This window comes from Triturus cristatus, chromosome 4_2 (genome assembly GCF_964204655.1).
Source record: "Triturus cristatus chromosome 4_2, aTriCri1.1, whole genome shotgun sequence".
Taxonomy (NCBI): domain Eukaryota; kingdom Metazoa; phylum Chordata; class Amphibia; order Caudata; family Salamandridae; genus Triturus; species Triturus cristatus.
This window is the reverse complement of record NC_140586.1, coordinates 128,913,286-128,937,644: the sequence shown is the minus strand read 5'-3', so window position 1 is coordinate 128,937,644 and position 24,359 is coordinate 128,913,286. Positions and strand designations below refer to the sequence as shown.

Sequence of the window (24,359 nt, the reverse complement as noted above, 5' to 3'; positions counted from 1 at the left end):
GGGGATGTGTGGGCACAATGGCACATGCTTTCGTTTGAACAACTGATCTCAGAATACGACCTAAACTGATCACAATTCTTCCAATAGCTACAGCTGAGACACATCCTGGAACATGTGGGGAATGGACCCGATCCTCTTCCAGATTACTAACCCATGGAGCCTATACTCATGATGGGGATCATTGGTGGCAAGGGCGTTTCCCAGTTGTACAGGATGCTTGTGAATAATATAGCTCCTACCATGGCATCCCTAAGAGACCAATGATCAACAACACTGGAGAGATGGATGTGGAAGATTGGATCAAAGCTAAAAATGGTAGTCAGGCAGTTAGTGATTCCAGCACGCATCAGACTGATCCAATTAAAATTCTTTCACAGGGTTTACTTTATACCTCACAGGTTATAGCAGATGGGTAGGGTCCAAACTCAGAGTGCCACCAATGTGGAGCCCCAGTTGGGAACTGGATATATACCATGTGGGAATGCTCCCTCATATGTAAATACTGGGATAGCATTTTTTTAGGGGAGGTGATACGTTTCCCACTAGAACAAGCTCCCAAGGTGGGACGGCCTCGAGGCACAGCAGATACTAGTGGGAATTGGGTGCCTACTCACCAAACAGGACATAACCAAGCACTGGAGGTCCACAGCGCCACCATTGATCGAAGAGTGGCTTATCTGTTATCATGGAGTTACAAGGGAGGGGCACTGCTTTCTGGTACCACACAGCCACGTTTGAATTGATCGACTGGTACTAGAGGATCAATTTTTGTGGACATTGGGGAGGGGATGTTGCCTAATGGCTAAGGTGGTTGATGTAAAATCTGGGGAACCTGGTTCCAGTCTCTGCAATGACGCTCATCATCCAGTGATTCTGGGCAAATCACTTAATCTCCCCGTGCCTAACAAAAATGAATGTGTCCTTGTGTAAGCAAGGTGCTCATGTAAAGCGCTCTGATACCCAATACCTTTGGGTCAAGTTTGCGCTACATAAAATTCTGAAGAAAAAAAAAGAAATGGGGCATTTTTATCAAGAGGTACTCCCATGCAGGCATGTCGAAAGATCCAATCAGTTAAATGGAGGTACCTAAAAAGGGAGGGGCTGCAATTCTGATTTATTGCAACAGGTAATGCTGAATCAGTGATGGGACCTGGTACCAAATATTCCTACCCAAGTGTAAGAGCTTCTTTCCCACTTGGAAGTCCAGGGGTTTTCTTTGGTATGGTGCCCTTTGAGGAAATTCATAAAAGATTCTCATTGACCTCTGACGAATTCCGGCATAGTAAAATATTGTTCTGTAGGGAGAAAACTGTTTACTGCATGTGATGCACAGTTTGAAATACTGGTTTTGCCGCAGAGAGGCAAGAGTTTTAAAATCCAAAATGCCATCAAGATATTCCTCTCCCCAAAAAGTAAGATGGTCACAATGATTCATCTAGCAATCAAAGCTATTTCACCCTTTCTTATAAAGTCCAGATTAGAATAAGTCCATTTTGTGCACAAAATGTCATAATACAAATAGTATATGTTCCTTTACAGATTGACCAAAATGCATATGGATACTTACTTTATATTTCACTTTATTTCTAATGTACACCTTTTAATACTGCAACTATATTTTTGAAAAAACAATGAATTTAAGCCAATCAAAAGGCAAACATCATCACCAATGTAACTGGAGAGATGGTAAGAATTGTGTGAGCGGGCAAAGTTCAAGCAGTGAGAAAACCCTGCCAAAGTTAGAGCAGGCAACTAACACACACAATAAACCTACTGCAAAAAAGTGGATTATCTCAATGTGCAAAATGTGTATCTTTATTTTTCTGTTGTAAGGCAAACAAAATCTCATCAGAAATTAAACATTCAGCTCACAATATTTACACTTGTCACCCATACTACAAGGCAATATGAAAACAAACAAAACAGACTTGAAATCTGTTGCCTGGTTAGTACCTCGCCCTGTTGTATCCTGCACACACACAATGCAACCTTCCATATTAATAAGGTTACACTCCAACAGCACTGCCCCTTCAGTACGCTCAAAGAAAAAAAAGAGGGGTGTACTGCTAACAGGTGACCACACACATGCACTTGGGTACATTATATTGGTACTAAATTCAAAATATGAATTATTTGACCTCTAGGTTTATAAAAGACATTATAAGAGTGTTTGCGCTTGTGTGTTTGGGTGTCCCCGTTTACTCAACAAGACTACTTCTCCAAACATACTGTAAGACTACAAATTGAAAGAGGTACAAAATGCCAATCTACAGAGCATTAAAGAAGTACAATATACATTTACAAAGAATAGACAGACATCAACATTACAACTCGAATGCCCTATATCCGATTTAATTTATACACAACTGTGCCCCCTGAGGAAACCTGCAAAGAAGAGGTTGCTCCAGATTTGTCAAATAGCTTACTCTGTTGCTTCACTGATCATATATCACCTCACAGGATGCTGCAGATATTGGTTTGTTACCCTGTAAAGGTTCACTTGGAGGAAACGGCAGTTCAAGAATCACAACACTTCCACCAAAGCATGTTTGATCATTGGAGAATAATGCTAGCCATGCAGATGCACTGGGTGAGAACGCCAACAATCCAAAATGCATATATCTAGGAAAAAATACTCATTCTTACCACAAGTGGGCTCAAACTGATTTGTCAGACCCAATAGGACTACTTCATTGAGCGTGTTTATCCAAACCTTTAATCCCCTCTCCATGGCATTCTCCATGGCATTGCATCCCCTCACTTGGGATCCAGAACATATTAAATAATTTATGCATTAGTTGATGAAGGATATTGGTCTTACTTTGCAATAGACTATATATTCCCCATTAAATACATACACTTAATCACCAATAACCTGCTTTAACAAATAAATTTAAATGGACCACATTGTGTTGTGCAAAGTTCACTCATATCAATTTTTGTTTTTTCAAAGTTAACAATGGTGTGTCTAGAACGTTAGGACCCCTGCGTTTTTTGGCCAAATGGCAGATCACGGACAAAATCACTCTGCATCTCAAAAGCACAAAATCTCTCAATTAGTCAGCCAAATAGGAAGCAGGGATTCTATATTTCCAAAGGAATGGTAAGACCTCTTGCATGCCCAGTTTCATAGATTTCCCTTTGTTCTTTGTTTTACCCAGAATCTCTTGTGTGTCTAACAATTGCAAATACATTTTGGCATGTTTGATTTATTAGGTCTTAGTATGATCACGAAATCACAGCTACTTCTTACATGTCTCACCCTAAATTTGAACCAATAAAAAGACGATCATCGTCAAAATATAATTATTCACCATCTCCCAAGAAGTAGAACTACAATGGGAGCCTTAAGGAAAGAAAAAGGAATTAAAAAAAATACAGTCACATTTTGTTTTTAGGCAAAGTACATAAAACATCACAGACAGTGGAACAGAGATGGTTTCTATAAGACAAATATGGAGCAGAAAGGGTATATTAAAAAACAACTGAACATGAAAAACATTTGAATAAAATTAATAATACTCTGGCACACATAGCTTTCAGATGCCACTCTCTAGGTATGGACACAGAAAGAAGTACAGGTACTAATGTTTAAAACAAAAAGGGAGTACAAAAATGGTACACAGAAAAATATTTGATAAAAAAGGGGGTGAGAAGATGAAGCTCCATGAGCAGGGAATAGGCTTTGCCACAAGAGGAAGGAGTTTAGCTAACAGAATCAACCTCAACTTCACACTGATAAAACACAAAGTGGAAAAACATGGGTCAGAATGTAGCCTTGGAAGGCCTTTGGGGATTCAAAACAACTAAACAAAATGAAAAACTCTGGAGCATGTGCTAAACACAGGGACCGAGTTACCTTGGTTTCCTTTGAGCCTCAAGCTCAAAGGACAGTCGAAAGGGAAATAATTTGTCATTTCAATCAGAGAAGGAGTACTATGGATAAAGTTAAAATGGGGAGCGGTTACGTTTCTGTGATGTAGTCCAGACAGGTCTATAAAATCTCGTACAAGTTTCAGTACCAAAAGCACACCCCAAGCATCTATTCTGTGACAACTGGACTCTTCTGGCTGTAGCAAGGGAATACATCCCCCAAGAAGACGGTGAAATTCTGGACGTATATTTATGCAGAAATGGAGATGCTACTAGATTTAAAGTTGCATATCCTGTTTTAGCCTGCATGCCAGAGAAGCCACTGTGTCTCTCATTGGGCAAACAAGCCAATGTGAGAATAAAAAGGATTGTTCTTTTAAGGTTTCACCCTTGAACCTATAGTCCTGAGTTGCACTCAAGCTCTTTTGGAACAGGTGATCAATCTTCATGGCAAGGAATAGAAAGCAGAGTCCATCGTCGACTCAACTATTTGAGGATGATGTGATAGCTATCATTGGTCTCAGCTGTGAACAAAAGAAACAAACATAGTTAGTAGGCATGACACCCAGGATAACTTAATATACAGTATTTTCCTATAATGTAAACTATAGCGATGTTTAATTACAAAGAACTGTTTGGGTCAAACCGACTACGTTTTGTGTACCATAGTTTGTAATATAACATATGACACTGTTTCTAACAAAAAGTCTGAGATGAAAGAACTATAAATCAAAAAATTAAATGATTCCATCCCTACATCTAATTTGTGTCCAGAGTCTAATAATTTGATCACATTTCCATCATGTGAACTTTTGAGTCAGTCTAGGACACCAAATTCTTGATTAACTGTTAACATGCCTTGGTTTACTACAGAGTTCAAAACTGAGAAATCGGCTTGAAAAATTTAGAAAGAAGATGGCGCAGAACCACAATTCTGCAGGACAAACACGCCTACAAATTAGCTTTGTCTAGATACCATAGTAATATCAGATCCATGTGTAAGCTTTTTTTCTCCAATCAAATTAAACAGGCAAGAGATGCACCAAAAGTTCTCTTTAAAATTATTCACGATTTTACCAGCCCTCAGGACTGTGCACCACCCTCTTTAGCATCACAGGAACTGTGCGACTCTCTCACTACTTTTTTCCAGGATAAAATATCACAGCTTTACCTAAAGGTCAATACCCAGCCTACCATTGACAGCTGCATACCCCGCAGGGAATCCAACCTGGGAGCTGTTGAGACCCCCAAATTAAGTAAGTTTGAAACATTCTCTCTGGAAGAGGTCCAGCGGTCTCTGGTTTCAGCTAATTCAGGCTCCCCTTCAGATATCTGCCCTCCCAAAATGATGGCGTCTCTAGCTAGACATTTTGCTCTGGTGATTCAATCTATATTCAACCTCACTGTGGAAACGGGAACTATTCCCTGTGATTGGAAAGTTGTGTTTGTTCTACCGATCTTAAAGAAAACCAATCTGGACCCTAACATCCTACCTATCGTCCCATATCATTGCTACATCTTATTTAGAAAATAATATAATTCTGGACTCTTCGCAGTCCGGATTTAGACAAGGCCATAGCACTGAAACAGCCTTGTTGGCAGTTATCGACTCTCTGACACTGGCTCTGGTCATAGGCACCCCTTCCACGCTAGTGCTGTTGGATCTCTCTGCAGCTTTTAATCCGGTCTCTCATTCTAGACTTTTGAAGAGGCTGCATGAGATTGGCATTTGAGGGATTGTGCCCAAATGGCTTCATAACTTCTTGGATGTTAGATCCCAAACTATCACTCTAGGCCCCTACAACTCCTGTAAGATGTATTTAGATAAGGGTGTTCCACAGGACTCATGCTTGAGCCCCACTCTGTTCAACATATATATGGCACTCCTTGCTAAGATTGCTGAGCCTTTTAGTTTGGGAATTATCTTCTATGTTGATGACACGCAGCGGACTCTCACTTTTGATGCTGATTTAGATTCAACTAAAGAACGTTTTGCTAAAGGAATGTTCGCCATCTCTGGGTGGATGACTGACAACTACCTACAACTGAATTATGATAAGACTGAGATCATGTTGTTCGCCAAAGCCAACACTCTGTGGTTAAATGAGTGGTGGCCCTCCCATCTAGGATCAGCTCCAACTCCTAAACAATCTGTGAAGAATCTTGGTATAAAAATGTATCAAACCCTCTCTATGAAAGCCCATATTCTGGATACCACTGGTAGGTGCTTCCATAATGTGCGACTGCTATGTAGAATTTTTCAAATTCTACCACTCTCTGCGAGAACATTAGTCCAAGCTCTAGTAGTGAGTCGACTAGAAACAAATAGAAGCACAGTGCCTTTAGGCCACCTAACAGTCTCTGCAATTGAAGAGGGCTTAATCTGCAGTTCATTGTGAAACTCCAGTGCTGTCTTGAGATTTTAATGGAAGGCAGTGCACCCAGTGGGCAAAGATTCCCATTACACAGAACTTCATGAACAAATATTAAGATAGCAAGTTTATTTCCAACTCTTCTAGGAGTAATCACTATGCGTAGATAGTGTAAAAGGAGAGACAGTCAAAGGAAAAATGCCAACTAACCAAACAAGGTTCTAACTGAAGATAGTGTAACTTAGGCATCCTCTCAGAAATTCACGTCTAGGTAATAAATCGCACATCGGTGGACTGATTTCATCATATTTGACCTGCAGATTTCAGCAACAGGCAGTTTTTGAGGAAGGCAGTGCTAGTTACCTTTCTCTTCATCAAATGAACCTGAGGTTTTCAACAAATGATTTAGTTTGCCTTGTGGAAGTACCATAGAATGCAGGATCCAATAAAACAAGATATGGGCAGTTCAGATGCTGCAATCTTCATAACAGATACGGTCATAATACGGAAACAGTTGATGTGCAGGCTTTGTTCTTGATCTACAAATAGTGCAGGGTCCTTTTTACATTAATGGGTGTGATGATGAACTTCTTGATAGGGAAGGAGGATTTGCACAACAAGCAATTGGGTATACCCTGATTTACATGGAAACCTGCCATTAATTTAGACAGAAATATCAGAATATTGTACGAGTTTTGTTAGGGTAGACTCTCTTTCCCACTAATCACACAAGAGCAATGGCGACCAGGGAAATATATTTCCAATAAAAAAAATAATCTCATTTAATTACTAGAGTAATAACGAAAGCAGTTTGGGAAGGTTTATTTCTATACTCGGGTGTTGCTGCCCCAGAAACTTTTATGAAATGAACTTGGAGACCCATCCATGCCAGATTTAGGACGTATGGAACAATTCATCCTAGTGTTATGGCTTTCAGTGCAAAGATTGCCATCTTATTTGTAGCATGACTATGTGATGCATACACTTCTTTTGGTAACACTTCCTCTGAATCTTCAGGACGCTGAAGTATGCTCCCCATCCTAGCCACAAGGCATCCACCACTACTGTCTGAGACAGGACCAGAGGTAGGAACATTACTCTTTTAATCATGTTCCTCTCCAAATGTCTTAACAGACATATCTAAAGCTCCCTCTGAAAGCACCAGCATGTCTTCTCAGTTTCTTGAGCACGGACTTCGATAATCTTATGCAGTCTTGCAGAGACATCATATGAAATCTCACCCTCTGCATTTGAATATACAAAAGGTCAGCAAACTGATGAGGGATCAGATATGACCATACAATGGAAGAGGCTTTGTAGGAAGGGATTAACGCTCTTGAATAGAATGTTTCTCATTGAAACAAGCTTTCACTACGTTTTCGTCTTCCAATGCATTTGAATAGTGGTTTTGCTTGCTCAGGAGAATCTGCTGAATTCTCCAAGGCAATGTGTATAGCTATACTTTACACGGTTGTAACTATGTTGACACTATTTAAAACTCCATAAATATTTTTAAGGAGCTTTATATAAAGCTGCAGTTCGCCTAGTGCCCATTCCAGATGTAGGAAGCGGTTTCTGTATATACACTATACCAAAAAAAGGCATGGTGTGCACAGAGTCCAGTGGGCCCCCAAAGGTATGGCAGAGTTGAAGTAGATAATACCTTACTCTCAATTTAGTGTTAGCTGGGCTGAGCAGTTAGGCTTATCAGAGGGTAGTGTTAATGCACTTGTTGTACCCCATTCATACAAGACCGGAACACACACACTCAATGACTAACTCCAGAGCAATGTTTTGCAAAAATACTACTTTAATTACTTTTATTTTTGGAACCAAGTTGTACTCAGCTACAGATAAGTAGACTTTTCCGGTAGGTAATACTTTCATCAAGGCAGTGAAATACTTTTTGGTCTTGGAAATGCTTTGGTATAGTCAATTCGAAACATTAACATTTATTACTTGAAAAAGATAAGAGTTGTATGCAATAGATAAAATGCAATGCAATCCTAAGGAAGGAAAACGGAGTTATGCATCAGGAGTTAAGTATGCAACTTACTTTTCCAGTATTTGGGGTTTTCAGACTGGCCCTGGGCAGGGTCAGTTTAAGTCAGGCACTGCACCGCCAACGGCACTGGGGCGGCAGGATGCAGAGTTCGCCAAACACAAGGCTAGACTGGGGGCACCTGGAAAGGTGCGGGGTTAAGTACATACGTCACAGCGGTCCATACCGGGAACGATGTTTGCTCTCGGGCAAAGCGGCGGACAATGGGGATGAATGGGAGTTAGTGGGCTGCCAACGCCGGTACTGTCGCAGTCGTCATCAGCAAATCACTGTAGGTCAAAGGGAGGCACCACCAGCCCAGCAGTTGGGGTAGTGGGGATTGAGATGCACAGGGGATGGAGGAGTTGGGCTGCCTCGGAGATGCCGCCATCCAGCTGCGGTGCTTTCTTCTGGCAGGGCAGAGTTGCATTAACACAAGTGCCGGTCCTCTACAGCAGCAGTATCGGGGTTCGGTTTGTAGGCGTGAGTCGCTTTAACATAAGTGTTGGTCCTCAAGGTCCTAGCGCCTCCAGCCCAAAGGGAGATTCTTGAAGATTGTTTGAATGCTGGAAGGTCCCTAGGGTTTCTTGGAAGGACAAAAGGTCCAGTTGTTGAACCTGCTACAGGTGGCGGGGTTCTCGCCGGGTTCTTTCTGCAGCAGTTCAGTTCCTGGTCCGGCAGCGGTGGTCTTCAGTCTTCTTCTTTTGGTCCGTCGAATCTGAGGAACATGGCTCAGGGGAGCAGTAGCCACTGACTGTCCCATAGGGTGACTACACCCTTTGACAGCCTCCCAGCCCTTGTACTCAAAATGGCTTCTTTGCACTAAATGTCTGTGAATGGCATGGACACTGTAGGGGCATATTGCTCATACAGCTATGCCCTCACCTGAGATCTGGTGCACCCTGCTTTATGGCTGTAAGGCCTGCTAGAGGGGTGACTTACCCAAGCCACAGGCAGCATTGGGCGGCATAGCAAACATGGAGGTGTGCCATGTCGACTCTTCAGTTTGGTCTGCACCTTAACACGCAGGCTGCAGTGGCGCTGTTAAGGTGAGGGGTCTCAGAGGGTGACATACTACATGCTGAGGCCTGCTGAGGCCCTCAGAGGCCCTCTCTGGTCAAAAAGCCCTCGGTAATAGGGTACCTTTTACAAGAGACTTTTTTTTTTTTTTCTAATTTAAAAGAGTTTTATATAGCGCAAACTAGGCCCAAAGATATCCGGTATCAGAGCGCTTTACATGAGCACAAGTTTTGTTACAGATGTACACATTAATTATTTTTTTTGTTAGGCACGGGGAGATGATGAGCATCGTTGCAGAGACTTGAACCCGGTTCCCCAGCTTGGAGGTCGACCGTTCTAGCCGTATGGCTACATCCTCTACCCACTTACATGTGGCCCAGAGTTGGGCCAATTGTGGAAACAAAGGTAGAGTTTGGGGAAAGAACACAGGTGCTTGGGCCTGGTTAGCAGGGTCCCAGCACACACTCAGTCAAGTTGGTATCAGATATCTGGCAAAACGTTAGGGGGTAACCATGCAAAAAGGGGCCCTTTCCTACAGCAGAGAACATGGAGGAGCAGGAGGTGAATGCTATAAGGAAGAAAATGTAACTGGAACAGATCCAGATGGTCAAAGGTAAGATAACTGGATGGGAGCAATCCTCTAGGTCAAGGGAGCTTTGTGTTAAGGTCCAGTTTGGGATAGGCTTCATATCCAGGATGATGAAAGTTGGAAGCATTTCAACTATTTCCTGTAAAGATCATTCAACTGATTCCCCAATTTAGTGTTAAGATCTTTTAGAGGTTCGGAACAAGAAACTTCAAGGTTCTACCTCTGTGTCTTTCTTTTGATCTTTCTTCTGACTGGAATCATGTTTAATCCAAGTCAGGCAGGTGGCGGCTGGTAGTTGCAGTTAAATGGATTACAGACATGACAAGTTACTTACCTTCTGTAAGGTTTTTTTCTGTTTGAGACTATCTAATCGAGTGAGCAAACTCCAGGCCTCGACTGTGCAACAGCCATATATGTCCTTTCCGGCAAACTGATCCTCCGGAGAAAGTGGCATTCCTGATGAAAGTAAAGACGCCCTTCCATGTAGGTCAGCTTTCTAAGCTCTAGGGGGAACAGCTCCATAGTCTTGACTCTAAGAGGGCTCTCTGTTTCACATGGACCAAACCAGAAACCATAGATTGGACACTTATCAATTTGTGGGCTTCTCTGGAGCAAAAAAGGAAAAAGCAGTCCAAAAAAGAACCATTACCTGACAAAGTACTATGCATTAAGATCTACTTTGGGCTAGCCAAGGAGCAAGCCACAGAAGGCTTGCGTGCTCATTGCAGCAGAGCAAAGTTTGCCACCAGTGAGCTGGCATTGGGTGTGCCAGTCTTGGACACCTGCCAGGCTGCTACATGAGTGTCTCTCCACATTTCAGTCAGGTCTAGCGTGAAGGGCACGTCACCCGTTCTGTCCTCCAGGATTTCATAGTCTAAGCCATTCCACGGACACACCACCTGGAGAGGTAATGCTTTGGTATCTTCACAAGGTGAGGAATCTGCAATTATAAGTTTCTATCAAAAGAACCAGCTACTTATCTTTGGTAACTTATTTTCTGGTACAGACTATCTAACCACAGATTTCTCACTGACACACGCTCCCCTCACCATTCTGTGGAATTGACTCACATTGTCCATTAATAAGATCCCCATGTAGAGATCTGCATACTGACATGTTCTGATTTCTATGGGCTCTGAGACTGATGGCACGGACAGAGATCAGAAACAAACATGTCAGTGCAAAGAGGTCGTGTAGATATAGTGGCCCCAACATAACATCAGTTGCTGGACTGATAAGACACGGAGCCGCACAATGCTACCTATCTACTTGCAAGGCAATTGCAATGAGCATGGTCCAGATCCAGTCTTGCACAAGGGATATTCGTAAAATGAGGAATCTGCATTTACAAGTCTCCATCAGAAAGGAAAAAGCCACTTACCCAGAATGCATCTGCTCTTGGCATATAGAGCCATATGCTTTAGCATAGATCGCCATCTAGTGTTGGGTCCGGATGTTTGCACTTTGTTTTTGTTCAAAGAATTCTTTGCAGTCACGAGGTAGGTGACTCCCCTTTTCGGTGATAGTGCGCATGGGCATTGACTCCATCCCCGGATTGTTTTGCAGTAAGGGTGATGATGGAGTTAGTAAAAGCAGTAAAGGGATGTCCATGTATAGTGTATCTAAGTAAGATAATACTGCAACAGATAAAGGTACCCGGGGAGGCGGGTGGGCGCATATGGCTCTACAGCTCTATATTCCAAGAACAGATGCATACTGGGTAAGTAGCATTTTCCACTTAAAGCATATGAGCTATAGATCATATGCTTTAGCATAGACTATACAGCAGTTATCTCCCAAGCAGTGGCTAACCTGTATCTGTTGCAGTGGTTTGAAATAGTGTTCTTAAAACTGTCTGGCCCACAGTAGCTTGTTGTTTTGCTAACAGATCTACACAATAGTGCTTTGTGAATGTGTGTGGTGTAGACCATGTTGCAGCCTTGCAGATGTCATCTAAGGGTATGTTCCCTAAGAGTGCCATAGAAGCACCTAGTTTGCGTGTAGATTGCGCCCTAGGGGGAATTGTTATTGAGTGCTTAGCTTTAATGTAGCATATTTGGATGCACTATCCATCGTGCAATACCTGCTTTTGATAAGGGATTGCCTTTATGCGGAGGTGAAAAAGCAACAAAGAGTTGTTTAGTTTTCCTAAAAGATTTAGTTCTTTCAATGTAATATAGTTTGGCTCTTTTAACATCCAATGTGTGAAGAGCACGTTCTGCCACCGACTCTGGTTGAGGGAAGAAAAGGGGTAACTCAACAGACTGGTTGAGATGAAATGCAGAAACGACTTTAGGTAAAAAGTTGGGGTTAGTCCCAAGAACCACTTTATTTTGCTGAATTTGTAAAAATGGCGATGTGATGGCTATGAGGAAGGCCACCTTCCAGGTGAGAAATTGTAGTTCACATTTGTGCAATGGCTCAAAGGGTGGACCCATGAGTCTTGTAAGGACTATATTAAGATTCTACACTGGAGAGGGTGGAAGTCTAGGAGGAATGATTCTTTTGAGTCCTTCCATGAAGGCTTTAATAGCAGGCACTCGAAACAAAGACAAGTGTTGTTTGTTTTGTAGGTACGCAGCTATTGCAGCAAGGTGTAAGCGTATAGATGTATATGCTAAGTTAGAACGCTGTATGAGTAACAGATAGCAAATGATGTTTTGGATGGAAGCATCTAGTGGACTGATTTTATTGTTTGTACAGTAAATTAGAAATTGTTTCCACTTTTCTGCATAGCATGCTCTTGTGGTAGGGCGTCTAGCCTCTTTAATGACGTTCATGCAGTCTGGCGGAAGATTAAGGTAGCCAAACTCTAGGATTTCAAGTGCCAGATTGCAAGGTTGAGTTGACTGGGATCTGGATGTCTTATCTCTCCATGGTTCTGAGTGAGAAGCCTGGGGGAGAGGTGCCGTTTTTGGTGAGGAACTACCCATAGTTCCAACAGAGTTGTGAACCATGGTTGTCGAGCCCATGTGGGAGCAACTAGGATCATTGTCAGGGAATGTTGTTTGAGCTTCTGAACCACTAATGGAATTAGCGGGAGAGGTGGAAAAGCGTAAGCAAATTTTCCTGACCAATTTATCCATAGCGCATTGCCTTTTGACAATGGGTGAGAATACCTGGACGCGAAGCTTGGGCATTTTGCGTTGAGGTGTGTGGCGAAGAGATCTATTTCTGGGTAGCCCCACATCTGGAAGAATGGGAGGAGAACTTCAGGATGTAGTTCCCATTGCTGGATCTGTTTTCTTTGACGACTGAGCAGATCTGCAATCTGGTTGTTTACTCCTGGGAGGTGTTTTGCAAGAAGATATATTTTTTGAGGTATGGCCCATCTCCATTTGCTTTGAGCTAGTTGTGAAAGCAGCTGAACTGTTTTGTGAGTATGATGTATGCAGCTGTGTTGTGATCTGGCTTTTATTAGCCTATCGTCCAGGTAAGGGAAGACGTGAATGTGTTGTCTTCTTAAATGATCTGCGACTACTGCCAGACACTTGGTGAAGACTCTGGGTGCTGTAGTTACCCTGAACGGGAGAACTTTGAATTGGTAATGTTGTCCGTCCACCATGAACCCGAGATATTTTCTGTGGGCCAGGTGAATGGGAATATGGAAGAAGGCGTACTTTAAATCTAGGGTGGATAGAAAGTCGACTTGCTGAAGCAATGGGAGCACCTGTTGGAGGGTGACCATGTGGAAGTGGTCTGACTGAATGTAGAGATTTAGCTGTCTGAGGTCTAGTCAAGCCCTGAGAGAGCCATCCTTTTTTGGAATTAAGAAATACAGGCAGTACACTCTGGTCCCTTGATGATGTAATGGGACTGGTTCTATCGCATGTTTTTGTAACAGAGAGAGAATCTCTTGTTTTAAGAGGGTGAGATGTTCTGGTGACATTGCACGTTCTCTTGGAAGAATAGTTGGGGGAGCGCAGGTAAGTGCCAGGCAGTAACCATACTAGATAATTTGTATTACACACTTGTCTGAGGTGATTGACTTCCAGACAGGTAGGAACTGTGAGAGGCGTCGTCCGACAGGAGTGTAATGATCGGGGGTAGCGGAGGGAAGTCACCGTTAGTTGGCAAGGGAAGTGCGGGTGGAGTTACCTCTGCCTCTTCCCTTATAATTTCCTCTGTAGCCTCCTCGAATCTCTGGAGGAGATAGATTGGTCGTTACCCTTATAAGAGGAGGGATTCTCTGTGGACACTGTTTTTGAGCCACCCCTGTAAAAGGAGCGGCGAAAGGAACCCCTGCTAGAAGCTAATTATAGGGGCCCCATGGACTTTTCCGTGTCTTTCGTCATCTTTTCTAGGGAAGTATCGACAGCTGGCCCGTAAAGATGCTATTTATTTATTTTATTTATTTTGAAGGTTTTATATAGCGCTGGCTTGACCCAGAGGTATCAGAGCGCTTTACAAGATAAGGATAGTATAAGGCACATAGGGTATAAAAGCATATGAAAGGTAGTGCAACAAAAATTTACAAAGTACAGACAACATGTGCATTATACAAGACCAGATAAATAAACAGGGGCAGGAGCTATACATTTAAGTAATTAGGTAAATGGTGAAACAGGAGAACAGGGTATATAATTACTGAACAAATATAGTGTGATAGATAAGAAATCTGGAGTAGGACAGAGGTTAGGAACCCAAATAATAATTTAGGAGGTGGGTTTTGAGGTCTTTTTTGAAACTAGAATAGGAGGGATTACAGCGCAGGTTTTTTGGGAGGGCATTCCAGATAATAGGGACATTGCCAGAGAAGGAGCGAGATTGTGTGGCTTTCTTTTTATGCAGAGGTGGGATTAGGAGTAGGGTGTTGGTGCTTCTCAGAGGTCGAGTGGAGCCCGCAGTGTGGAGTTTCTTTGAGAGGTAATGCGGAGTGTTTGGTGGAGGACTTTATGAGTAATGCAAGCGGTTTTGTAGGCAGATCTGCCTTCGATAGGGAGCCATTTAAGAGATTTGAGAGCCAGGGATATATGATCGAAGCGTTTGCAGTCCGTGATGAGCCTGGCAGCAAGGTTGAGCACAGCTTTGATTGGAGCTAGGTGTACTTTGGGGATTCCATTAAGGATGGCATTACCATAATCAATACGTGACAGAACAAGCGACTGAACTACAAGTTTGAAATCATCGGTGGGTATGAGCGGTTTAATTTTCTTGAGGTGACGGAGAGTGCTACTTATCAAAAGGCTGATTAAGTATGGAGGATTGTACCTCCTGCTTGAATCCGGAGATTCTAAGCCAAGCGTGTCTGCGCAATAGCATGCGAGTGTTGATGGCACGAGATGCTGTGTCTGCCGCATCTAGTGTGCATTTGATGGAAGTGTTGGTAATGAGCTTCCCTTCCTGAATTAGGTCGTTAGCTCTGGTTTTATACTCATCTGGCAAATGTTGCATGAGTCTTTCCAACCCATCATAGTGAGCCCTATCGTAGTGTGCTGAGTGAGCCTGAGCATTGGCAAAAAGCCAATGGTTAACAGCCTGTAAAGCCACTCTTTTGCCTGAGGCATCAATGAGTTTAGACTCCTTATCAGGAGGAGGGGCATCGCCTGTGGTTTGAGAGTTAGCTCTCTTGCGGGCGTTAGTTACCACAAGAGAGTCTAAGGGCAACTGACCTTTTATATATGCAGGGTCTGTAGGAGCGGGCTTGCATTTTTTATCTACTCTAGGTGTGAGTATTCTGGATCCAACGGGGACTTTGAATACCTCATCCGTGTGTTTTAACATGCCCTTGAGCATTGGTAGAGCATTAGTAGACCTTTGTGAGTGTGTTAGTGTCCCAACAATGACATCCTCTTCTAGAGGATCTGTATGAAGCTCCACCCCGTGATATTGAGCAGCCCTGTTGATAAGCTGAACATAGCCAATGATGTAATCAGGTGGGGGGGGTCTGGAGGGATACAGGTCGGGGTCATTGTCTTGATCTGGTTCCCTATTATAATTCTCTCAGTGGTCAGTGTCCTGTGGTATGTCCTGATGTTGTGGCATATCCTGCTCTTCATCCCCATCCCCATAATCTTCATAATGTGGGTCAGGTGATAGTGGAGGTGGTGGTGGTGAATTTGATGGTGTAATGATTACATTTGGGTTAGGAGGAGGAGAGGGAGGTATGTAAGGGGGAGAAGGGTTAGTACCCATGTACTTTTTCTTCAGAGGTATAGGGAAATCCTCTGAGAGTTCCAGCTTCCGTTTTTTAGGAAGAGTGGCCAGGAGGTGTCCAGTTTTAGGGTCAATACTTAGTCTCTTTTGTTTTGGATTCAAAGGTGGGTCCCCGGCCGGAGGCTCTTTGAATGGAGTATCTTTTTCTTTAGGAGTTGATTTCCGCATCGAAGATTTGGGCTGAGAGTCTTTGGGCGTCGAATGTTTTGAATCCGAGTGCTTTGTTATAGCCGGTTTGGGCTCTGAAGCTTTCGGGTGGCAGGTTTCGGCTCTGAACTTTTCGGCGCAGAGGATCTCTGCTCCAAGTATTCAGGTGTCGAAGATTTTGGCTCCGAAGCTTTCGGTTTGGACGATTTCTGCTCCAAAGTTTTAGGTTTGGAAGATTTCGGCTCCGAAGCTTTAGGTTTGGAGGATTTCGGCTCCTAGGCCTTCGGTGTCGAAGGTGTCTTCGGTGCTGGCGGTGTGGGGACTGGCAAATGCTTCGTCTTATGTTTCGGTGCCGAAGTTATTGGTTCGGCACCGAAATGGGGCCGGCTCGAGCCCGAGCCGGAAGGCTTGTCTTTGTGTTTCATAGCTGGGCTGGAGGGCGGGGCATCTGAAACTTTTCTCTGTGCCGACCAGAGCCCGAGGGCGAAGGTGATACCGGAGCCTTAGATTTCGGTTGAGTGGGGACATGGGGGATCTGTACTCACTGTAAGTTGACCCGGAGTGATGTTCAGTTCTTCTTCCATGTCGGAGTCTGCCTCGGAGACCAGTTCTTTGTCCTCTGCTTCTGCAGCTGAACGGTGGAAATCTGAATCTTCGCCGAAGATGTCCGGTATGGAGCCGCTACCAAGTTGCATCTCGTGGCGTCGAGCCAGACAATCAAGAATGGTCTTCTTCGATCAGAATGATCGACACGCTTCACAGTCCTGTTCGTTGTGTTCCGGGGATAAGCAGAGGTTGCAGACCTCGTGCAAATCGGTGTGTGGAAAATAAGCCCGGGACATAGCTTAAATGGTGTCAGTTTCATCGACTGCCGGTGTGGTCGGCACAGGAAGGCCCGACGATCCGCCTCGAAGTTCCTGATCGAATGTTTTCTCATTTTAAACGATACGCCTCATATGGGAAACCGCGATCGAAAGACAATACTGTCGAGGGTAGAGGATTGCGCGTCGAAAGGGTTCGAGACGATACCGAACCGGAACGCAGCAATACACATCCGAACCCGATGGCGGAAAAAAACTATCTGGGGATGGAGTTGATGCCCATGCGCACAATCACCGAAAGGAGGAGTCCCCTACCTCGTGACTGCAAAGACTTCTTCGAACAAAAACAAAGTGCAAACATTCGGACCCAACACTAGATGACTATCTATGCTAAAGCATATGATCTACAGCTCATATGCCTCGAACCATTTGTTTCAAAGGCACAATATTAAATCTTAGGCTTGAGATGTGAGTTGGTTTATAACTAAGGTAGGAGACACAAGTTTGAGATTTTACAGAGGGCAGTAAACCCAGAGTTGATTAAAAATTAGATCCAATCAGAAATAGCTTCTGTTAAATGAGGCTACACAGTCTGGTCAAGAGGAAGGATCACATTTCTGAGGATGAATATTGGTCCCTATCTGAGGAGGAAGCGGTAAAAAAGGGTTCTAGTGGTGGAAAGCATATGAAGAAGATGAAACATTTGGAAAGAATGGAAAGTAAGCCAAAGGGAAAAAAACAGTATGGCTTTAATGCCAATAGAAAGAAAGATGTTCTTTGCGACATACAAAGTGAAGGAGCCCTAAGCGGCAAGCATGGAAAGCTGGAGTCCGAGTTTAAGAAGGGTGACTTTGGTGGAATACAAAATAAAAAAAGATTTGTAGGAATTTGATGATCATGTTTTAGACCTTCAACAGGATGATATTGGTAGTGATCATCTGGTCCATGATTACCCATGTGCTTCAGCAAAAATGTGTTAAAGGATCCTCTGGGCGAGAAAACGTTTACACCTTATGGCATGAGGCCCTTGAGAAGTGCACTGGTAGCCATTGTAGCATGTTGAAAATGTTATAAAAGAATGGAGCAGTAAGTCTCCAGAAAGGTAAGTGATGAATGTTATGAGGGCTGAGTGCTCAAGGACCATGAATGAAGATAGTATGCATAACTCATCTTCAATCCAGAGCAGATACCTTTTCTTCTATAAGTTGGGAAGAGACCATTGGAAAGGTCTGGAACAGTCATTGAAACAATATCCACAAAGGCTTTTGGAACCTTTGAGTACTTTGACTCTAGCCTCTCAATGTGCACCTCCCCTGCCATATCCAATTATTTGCTACAGAGACCCATTGGTTTCCTGGGAAATGCAAACAGAGGGCTCATAGTCGAGAGGCAGCATGGTATAAAAATAAAACTGGGTGCTATGGCTAGCAGGTAAAATGGCAAAGATGCATAGGTTCTCCTATTTTACAAGAAGGCCTGGGTAGGAGTTTAGGGAAATAGGTTCTAATATTTAAGGTACAGGACAAAGCCACAAGTAATATGAGATAAGTGTTTGGTGGAAGTGTTTTGGTAGGGCCTTGTAGGATGCAACTGACTACCAGCTCTGGAGCATCTATGTCTCAATTATACTATCAGTCCAGGGGATTAGGAAGAGGTTTTCAAGTCATAACTGGCTTCTTATCCTTAAGGGGAAGAGTAGGGAGAAGTATGAGTTTGTGTGGAAGAGCACAGGTTGGCAGAGGCTTCCGAGATGAGTGTGGTGGTCTATTTCTAGTTTTCCTTCCAGAAGGGTTGAAGGTCATTTGAAAAGTTTTTACAAGAAATGGCAAGGTCTCACACGAAAACAGTGGGTGTTGCAAATCATTTTAGGTTTCAAAATAGATTTTGTGGAAGTCCCACAGGAGGAAAAATAAACCAGGGAATTAATGTTACGTCAAGAACATAGATTTGGCAGATGGTGAAATCAAGCAAATGTTGAAGAAAAGGGATCAATCCTTCAAGTATCAGACGAGTACAGGAAACGTGTACTTTTTTGGGGGAAAAAAATCACATGTTGGCGCCCTGTAATACATTTTAAAGAATTCAACACATTTTTAGTTCACATGCATTTCAAGAGTTAATCTACTGAGAGAGGTTATAAGAGGGCGGTTGGCTAGTTAAATTAGATTTAAAGGATGTCTATTTGATGGTTCTTATGGAGCAAAAGAGTACAACATTTTCTGCTATTCAGATGGAAAGGTCACGCGTACCAAATTTGGTGTGTGCCTTTAGGTCTTTTGTCAGCACCCTTGTGTTTACAGATGTCAAGACCAGTGAAAGGTTTTAAAGAAAGAAAAGCTAGGTTTATTATTTATTTGGACAATAGTTTGATAATGTTGCAAAGTCAAGAAGAAACGGTGGATTAACTGCAAATGGTGAGATGTCTTCTCAAAAGACTGGGTTTCACAGTCAATTAGGAAAAACTAATGGTGAGCTCTTCAAGGGTATATTAATTTCAGTTTGTTATAAGGTTGACAAGGTTCAGGTGAGGCCAATGTTGCAAGGAAGGAAGATAAAGTTGATAATGCTAGGGATTTGACATGTCCTGTTCAAAACCGGGATATCTTTGAGGGATTTGGACAGAGTGGTAAAATTAGCCCGCTTCCATCATCAATTCAGGGAATTTTTACCCAGACCATTGCATTATGGGGCATGCTGGCCTAGCTCTTGCAGTCTGCAGTCTTTGGGCCCTTGCAGGTGCAGAGCGCTGGTGAGATTACTTATGTATATTTTATATGGGCCTCTTTGAATTAGTAACTTAGTCGAATATGCTACTTACCAGTATGCATCTGTTCTTGGCATGTAGGGCTGCTGACATTCATATCTGTGCATAGATCGCCGCCTAGTGTTGAGTCCGGGTGATTGCACATTGTTGTCCTGGAAGAGTCTTCGAAGTATCACGAGATAGGTGGCTCCTCCCCTGGACTACAGTGCGCATGGGCATCCCCTCCATCCTTAGATTGTTTTTCGCCATTGTGGCATAGATGGAGTGTAATACAGTGAACGATGACCATACTAACTAGTAATTACTGAATGCTACAGCTGCTACAGGCGCCGGGGAGGAGGGTGGGCGATATGAATGTCAGCAGCCCTACATGCCAAGAACAGATGCATACTGGTAAGTAGCATATTCGGTTCGAGGCATGTGGGCTGCTGAATTCATATCTGTGCATAGATTATATAGCAGTCGCTCCATTTAGCGGCGGCTTCCCGTGCCAGCTGCAGCAGTCTGAAAAAGAGTTTTGAGAACAGCCTGTCCTACAGCTGCCTGCTGTCTTGAGTGTACATCTACACAGTAGCGCTTGGTAAATGTATGTATAGTGGACCATGTGGCAGCTCTACATATCTCCTCTAAAGGAATATTTCCCAGGAAAGCCATGGAGGCCCCTAACTTTCGTGTAGAGTGGGCTCTTGGAAGAATTGTTAGTGTGCGCTTAGCTTTTTCATAGCAAATCTGTATACACTTAACTATCCACCTAGCTATTCCTGATTTGGAAATGGGGTTGCCTTTGTGCTGTGGAGAAAAGGCAACAAACAGTTGTTTTGTTTTCCTGAAATTTTGTGTTCTGTCAATATAGTACAGGAGAGCTCTTTTGATATCAAGTGTGTGGAGCATTCTCTCTGCGACATTCTCAGGATTCGGATAAAAAACTGGTAGTTCTATGGATTGGTTCATATGGAACTGCGAAATTACCTTGGGCATGAAAGTAGGGTTGGTGCGTAGTACGACTCTGTTGGCATGAACCTGTATAAATGGCTCTTGAATGGTTAGTGCCTGAAGTTCACTAACTCTTCTTAGTGAAGTAATGGCAACCAGGAAAGCTACTTTCCATGTCAGAAATTGAAGCTCACAAGAGTGTAGAGGTTCAAAAGGTGGTCCCATCAGTCTGGTGAGGACCACATTTAGGTTCCAGACTGGTGAAGGAGGGTGTCTTGGAGGAATGACACGTTTGAGTCCCTCCAAGAAAGCTCTGATGGCAGGCACTTTGAACAGTGAGAGGTGCTGCCGGTTCTGAAGGTAAGCTGCCAGTGCGGTTAAATGTATACGGATGGAATTGTATGCTAGATTGCATCGGTAGAAGTGTAATAGATAACAGATAATGTTTTGCGTTGATGCATCCAGCGGATTGAGGTAATTATTTTTACAATAAATGACAAATCTTTTCCACTTAGCCGCGTAGCAGGCTCTGGTAGTTGGTCTCCGTGCCTCCTTGATGATATTCATACATTCTGGAGGCAAGTTTAGGTAGCCAAATTCTAAGATCTCAGGAGCCAGATCGCCAGGTTCAGCTGTTGCGGATCTGGGTGCTGAATCTCGCCATGGCTCTGCGTTAAAAGCGTGGGTGTTAGCCGTAGTCGTTGATGCGTCACCACGGAGAGTTCCAGAAACGTGGTGTACCATGGTTGGCGTGCCCACGTTGGCGCAACCAGGATGAGCGTCATTGAGTGTTGCCTCAGTTTGCGTGCCACCAGCGGTATTAGTGGGGCTGGGGGAAAAGCGTACGCAAATCTGCCTGACCAGTTCATCCATATTGCGCTGCCCTGCGACTGTGGATGTGGGAACCTGGCGGCAAAGTTTTGGCATTTTGCGTTTTCCCAAGTGTGGCGAATAGGTCTATCTCTGGATGACCCCACCGTTGGAAGTACGGTTGTAGTACTGACGGATGTATCTCCCACTCGTGTATTTGGTGGCTGTGTCTGCTGAGCAGATCCGCCATCTGGTTGTCCTTGCCCGGGAGGTGTTCCGCCATGAGGAAGATGTTCCTCTGAATGGCCCACTTCCACATGCTCTGAGCCAGATGAGACAACTGTGGAGAGTGTGTCCCTCCCTGCTTTTGTATGTAGTACATGGCGGTCATGTTGTCCGTCCGGATCAACACGACTTTGTTGCACAAGTGTACTTTGAATGCCTTCATGGCAAGGAAGATTGCCATGAGTTCCAGAAGGTTGATGTGCATCCTCCTTTGCTGTGTCGTCCATAGTCCCTGCACTGTGTAATTGAGTACATGAGCTCCCCATCCCTGGAGAGATGCGTCCGCCGTCAGTATGATTTGTGGGACAGGTTCTCGGAACGGTCGGCCCTTGCAAAGGTTTTGTGGATTCCACCAATGCAGAGAGTTGTATGCCCGACCGCTCACCAACACTAGGTCCTTCAATTGTCCGTGAGCCTGATTCCACTGATGTGCCAAGCACTCCTGAAGCGGACGCATATGTAGCCTCGCGTGCGGGACTATGAAGATGCAGGAGGCCATCATGCCTATCAACTGCATAAACACTCGTGCCGGTAGTGAGTGTTGAGGTTTGAACTTTTTTATGAGCAACTGCATGCTGTTGATCCGCACTGAATTGGGCTGTGCCTTGGCTGCCAGAGTGTCTATGGTCGCGCCTAGGTACTGCTGTACGTGGGTGGGTTGAAGGGGGGACTTTGGATAATTCAGGGAGAAACCAAGGCTGTGAAGAAGGTGAATGGTGTGGGTCATGTGGTTGGCACACTGCTGGGCCGACTTTCCCTGGATAAGCCAGTCGTCCAGATAAGGATAGACATGTATGTGCTGTCTCCTTAAGTGCGCCGCCACTGTTGCTAGGCACTTGGTGAACACTCTGGGTGCCGTTGTTACTCCGAAAGGGAGGGCTTTGAACTGGTAATGTTGATTGAGAACAGTGAACCTGAGATATTTTTTGTGTGATGTGTGCATGGGTATATGGAAATACGCATCTTTGAGATCTAGTGTTGCGAGAAAGTCTCCCTGCTTGAGCAACGGCAGCACCTGTTGCAAGGTGAGCATGTGAAAGTGCTCTTACAGAATGTAACGGTTTAGAGGTCTTAAATCCAGTATGGGTCTGAGAGACCCGTCCTGTTTGGGGATTAGAAAATACAGTGAGTACACCCCTGATCCCTGTTCGTCTGCTGGCACGAGTTCTATGGCTCCTTTTTGCAGCATACTGAGAACTTCCTGGTGTAATAAGTGCAAGTGCTCTGCGGACATAGGACGGTGTCTTGGTGGTATGTTTGGTGGAGTGGATGTGAGCTCCAGACAATAACCGTACTGGACAATGTCTCTCACCCACCTGTCTGTAGTGATGGACTTCCAGACCGGCAGGAATTCTTGGAGTCTCCCCCCGACAGTTGTTAAGTGGTCGGGGGGCAGTGACAAGGCGTTACTGTTTGTTGGTGGCGGAGGACCTGGAGCTGTTGTTTCCTCGGCCTCTGCCCTTGACGTTGTTTCCACGGTATCCACCTCTGTTATTCTTATTATAGGTGGTCTGTGTACCTTGTTTAGTGTAATGCGACTGTTGGGAGTTCTGGCCTCTAGATGGTCCTCTGTTGGTAGAGCGACGAAAGGACCCACTCCTAAACTGCTGTGATTGCAGAGCCCCCATAGACTTTGCAGTCTCTGTATCTTTCTTGATCTTTTCTAGGGTGGTGTCAACTTCGGGGCCAAAAAGGGAGTCAGGGTTGACCGGTTGATTGAGTATTGTTGTTTGAATCTCTGGTTTGAATCCTGAGATTCTCAACCAAGCATGCCGTCTTAACATGACGCTGGTGTTAATAGCCCTAGCTGCAGTATCCGCTATGTCAAGAGCGCACTTAATGGAAGCGTTGCTTATGAGCTTCCCTTCTGTAATAAGCGACTCTGCCCCTTCCTTGAACTGATCTGGGAGGTGCTGTAGCAGTGTCTCTAGGGTATCATAATGCGCCCTGTCGTATCGAGCCAGAAGTGCCTGAGTGTTGGCAATTCTCCAGATGTTAGCTGCCTGTGCAGCAACTCTTTTCCCTGAAGTTTCCAAGACCTTAGACTCCTTGTCAGGGGGAGGAGCATCACCCGTTGTCTGTGAATTGGCTCTCTTCAGAGCATTGGACACCACCAACGAGTCCAAAGGCAACTGGCCTCGTATGTAGGTAGGGTCCACAGGAGCTGGCCTATATTTTTTGTCAATCCTAGGATTTAGTACTCTCGCCCTTGTGGTCTCCTTAAAAATGTCATGAGCCGGTTTTAGGAACCCCTTCAGCATGGGCAGAGTCTTAATAGATCTTTCTGAGGTAGAGAAGGTATCCATCAGAAAATCATCCTCAATAGGATCAGTATGGAGCTGTACATCATGATTTTTAGCTGCTCTCTCAATCAAGGCATTGAAAGCAGCAGTATCCTCAGTAGGAGATGATTTTACCACATATGCCGGCGTGTCTGGAGCGGTATGTGGGTCCCCTGTACCAATATCGTCCACCCAAGGTAGGTTTTGATCTTCGGGGTCAGTGTCCACAGGATAAGTGTCCTGAATATCACCAGCATCAAATTGTG

The 24,359-nt window shown here is 44.1% G+C and overlaps 1 protein-coding gene across 2 annotated transcripts in view; it reads right to left on the bottom strand.

Moving 5' to 3' along the window:
- Positions 1 to 1,788: 1,788 nt before the first annotated feature.
- The window catches only part of TFCP2 (transcription factor CP2), a 295,496-nt gene continuing 272,925 nt past the window's right edge, over positions 1,789 to 24,359 (bottom strand). For both annotated transcript variants that reach the window (XM_085600782.1, XM_085600781.1), the window contains exon 16: positions 1,789 to 4,397. In XM_085600782.1, coding sequence (XP_085456908.1) covers positions 4,360 to 4,397 — 38 coding nt within the window. In that variant the 3' untranslated portion in view covers positions 1,789 to 4,359. The remainder of the gene's footprint in view (positions 4,398 to 24,359) is intronic.